Raw genomic sequence first — 2,658 nt, 5'->3', positions numbered from 1 at the left:
CAAGCTGGCCGCCATCCTGGGCAACTCGGCATCCGGGCCCACACAGATGCTCGGACCGCAGGGGTTGCCGCTCGCCCCCGCTGCAGGAACGCCGCGTCCCGCCAACGGTCCCGTGCCACTGGGCAACATCGCGGCGATGCTGTCGAGCCTCTCTGCTGCGTCATCTCCGTCTCGAGCGCCCACAGGGAGCACCCCCGTGCCGTCTGCGTCGAGCCGGGCAAGTGCGACGACGCCGACACCGGTGTCGGCGGCGCCGGCGACGGCATCGACGTCAGCTGCAGACCGTCTCCTGGGTACCAAGAACACCACGGGTGCCCTTGCCACGCTGCTGAGGCAGCTCGAGAAGGAGAAGGCGTCTGCGCGAAGCAATGCTTCGAACGCGCCGCCGCCGGCGATTGCGACTGCGCCCACCTCGGCACAGGCGGCGGCTGCCAGAGCGATGCTGGCCAATCGACCCGCCGTGTCATCAGCTCTGCCCTCGTCCGCGGCTGCGGCCCTGTCGCGGCCGACAGCCTCAGCGGCGCCACGGACCTCGGCTGCGCCAGCCCAGGATCCCATTGCGATCCTGACGGGCGCCAGCGCAAACCCGCTGTTCACGACTACGCCGGGCGTCACCACCACCGTGACGGGACTGGGCGATCTGACGCGGCTCCTCTCGTCGAGCCCGTCGGCCGACCTGGGCCTGGGTCAGGGCGGCGCGCAGTCGCCGTCATCGCCCGACTCTGGGCCCGTCATTGTGCAGGGCCCCAAGGGCACCAGCGCGCTGCCTTCGTACGAGGACATGATCATCGAGGGCCTGCGCGTCATGGACGACCCGCAGGGCACGCCCCCTCGCAAGCTCTTCCACTGGATGGAGGACACCTACCCGCTAATGAAGAACTTCCGGCCCTCGGCGAGCCAGGCCATCCAGAAGGCGTTCAAGCGAGGCAGGCTGCTCAAGTCCGGCAGCCGCTATCGGCTCAATCCGGACTGGGACGGCGACGACTCGGCTCGGCGCGCCACGCGGCGCCCGCAGGTGGGCAAGGACCATCCGATGGTCACGTCCGGCCCCAATGGAGAGATGCTGGCGGTCAATGCGCTGAACAACAGCCAGGCCTACCGCAACGCACTCGAACTGCGGAACAAGGACGCCGCCAAGGCGCCCAAACCCGGGCCGCGGCCCTACGGCCAGCCCGGGTCGGAGCCGCTGCCCAACCCTGCGAACAGCATCTTCCAGACGGGCTCGGTCGCCTCGCTGCTGTTCCAGTACCAGAAGCTGACGGGCAAGACCCTCGACGCCGAGACCGTCAAGCAGCTGGTGCAGCAGACGCGCGCGACGCCCGGCAGCAGCGCCATGGGCCAGGCGCTGGCCTCGCTCCTCAACCGCTCCAGTGCCACCGAGGCCGGCGGCGCTGGTGCCCCCGCCTCTGCCTCGCTGCCGTCGTCGCGGCTGCCGACCGTCTCTTCCGCTTATCCGACGTCGGCTTCGTCCGCGCTGGCCAATTCGATCGCAGCCACGATGGCCTCGGCGGCGGCCAACAGGCCGGCGGCGATGCCTTCGTCGACGAGCTCACGGCCGCCTCTGCCATCGGCAGCGCCCGGCGCGGTGGCAGCGTCGACTCCGGCTACATCCGTCGCCTCGTCCAGAGGACCTGCGGTCTCCGTACCCTGGACGACAACGCCGACGACGACGGCGCCGACAATCACTGCGACGACGCCGAGAGCGCCTGCCGTCTCTGCCCCAGCCGTTCCCGCTGCGTCGGCCAACAAGGCGCCGGTCGCGAAGCCTGCTGCGGCTGCAAAGGCGCCCGCCTCGACGGCGGCAGCCGCGAAAACGGCGACGGCACCAGCCACCGCTGCAGCTCCGACCGCGCCACGGCCACCAGCAAAGGCGCCCACGACTTCGGTCCCGGTCTCGTCGGCCGCGTCAGTCGCGGCGTCCAAAGCCGCTCCAGCGCCCGCTGCCGCATCGTCGGTGGCTCCAACGACGGCATCGACCGCTGCTCCCACCAAAGCCGCGGCCGCGTCCAAGGCTCGCCCTCAGCCTGCGGCTACGCCCGTTGTCACGAGCAAGCCCGCCGAGACTGCTCCGGTTCCAGCAGCCTCCGCTGCCGCCAAGCCTGCCAAGCCCGCTGCGAAGCCCGCTGCGACCGCGGCTGCTCCAAAGGCGGCAGCAGCGTCCAAGGCGCCCACCACACCGGCAAAGTCGACCAAGGCGCCCGCCGCCAGCACCGCCGCCGCCAAGAAGGCCGCCAATGCCAAGTCATCGGCCAAGGGCAAGGCTGCTGCTCCGGCCAAACCCGCCGCGCCTCCTGCTCCTGCGGGTCCGACCATCATGCAGCAGCTGGCGGCCATGCTCAACGAGATGAACGTCCCGCTGAGTGCCGCGCTGGCCAACAGCCTAGTCGGGCAGCTGAGCCAGCTGGAACGCAGCGGCACGCTGCCGACGGCAGAGGCCCTGGCGCCTCTTGTCACGGCAGCCGCCGCATCGGCCAGTCACGTCCACTCCCGCACCGCGACGCCCCGCGCGGGCACCCCGACGGGCACCGCCTCGCCCTACCGCGGTGGCACGCCCGCGCGCACCATGCCTCCGCCGCCTTCGGTCGCGCGCCAAGCGCAAGCTGCACCAGCCGCACCGCTGCCCACGACGACGACGGCAGCCTCGGGCGACGACCTCTC

The 2,658-nt window shown here is 71.3% G+C and overlaps 1 protein-coding gene across 1 annotated transcript in view; it reads left to right on the top strand.

Moving 5' to 3' along the window:
• The window catches only part of PFL1_02724 (uncharacterized protein), a gene marked incomplete at both ends in the record, with an annotated part of 6,771 nt that overhangs the window by 2,298 nt on the left and 1,815 nt on the right, over positions 1-2,658 (top strand). The window contains 5 exons of the mRNA XM_007880240.1: positions 186-270; positions 338-802; positions 1,016-1,467; positions 1,494-1,905; positions 2,024-2,581. Of these exons, the coding sequence (XP_007878431.1) occupies positions 186-270; positions 338-802; positions 1,016-1,467; positions 1,494-1,905; positions 2,024-2,581 (1,972 nt within the window). The remainder of the gene's footprint in view (positions 1-185; positions 271-337; positions 803-1,015; positions 1,468-1,493; positions 1,906-2,023; positions 2,582-2,658) is intronic.

This window comes from Pseudozyma flocculosa, assembly GCF_000417875.1.
Source record: "Pseudozyma flocculosa PF-1 unplaced genomic scaffold scaffold00008, whole genome shotgun sequence".
Lineage (NCBI taxonomy): Eukaryota > Fungi > Basidiomycota > Ustilaginomycetes > Ustilaginales > Ustilaginaceae > Pseudozyma > Pseudozyma flocculosa.
Note: the sequence above shows the minus strand (reverse complement) of the source record. Positions and strands in the feature narration are given on the sequence as shown.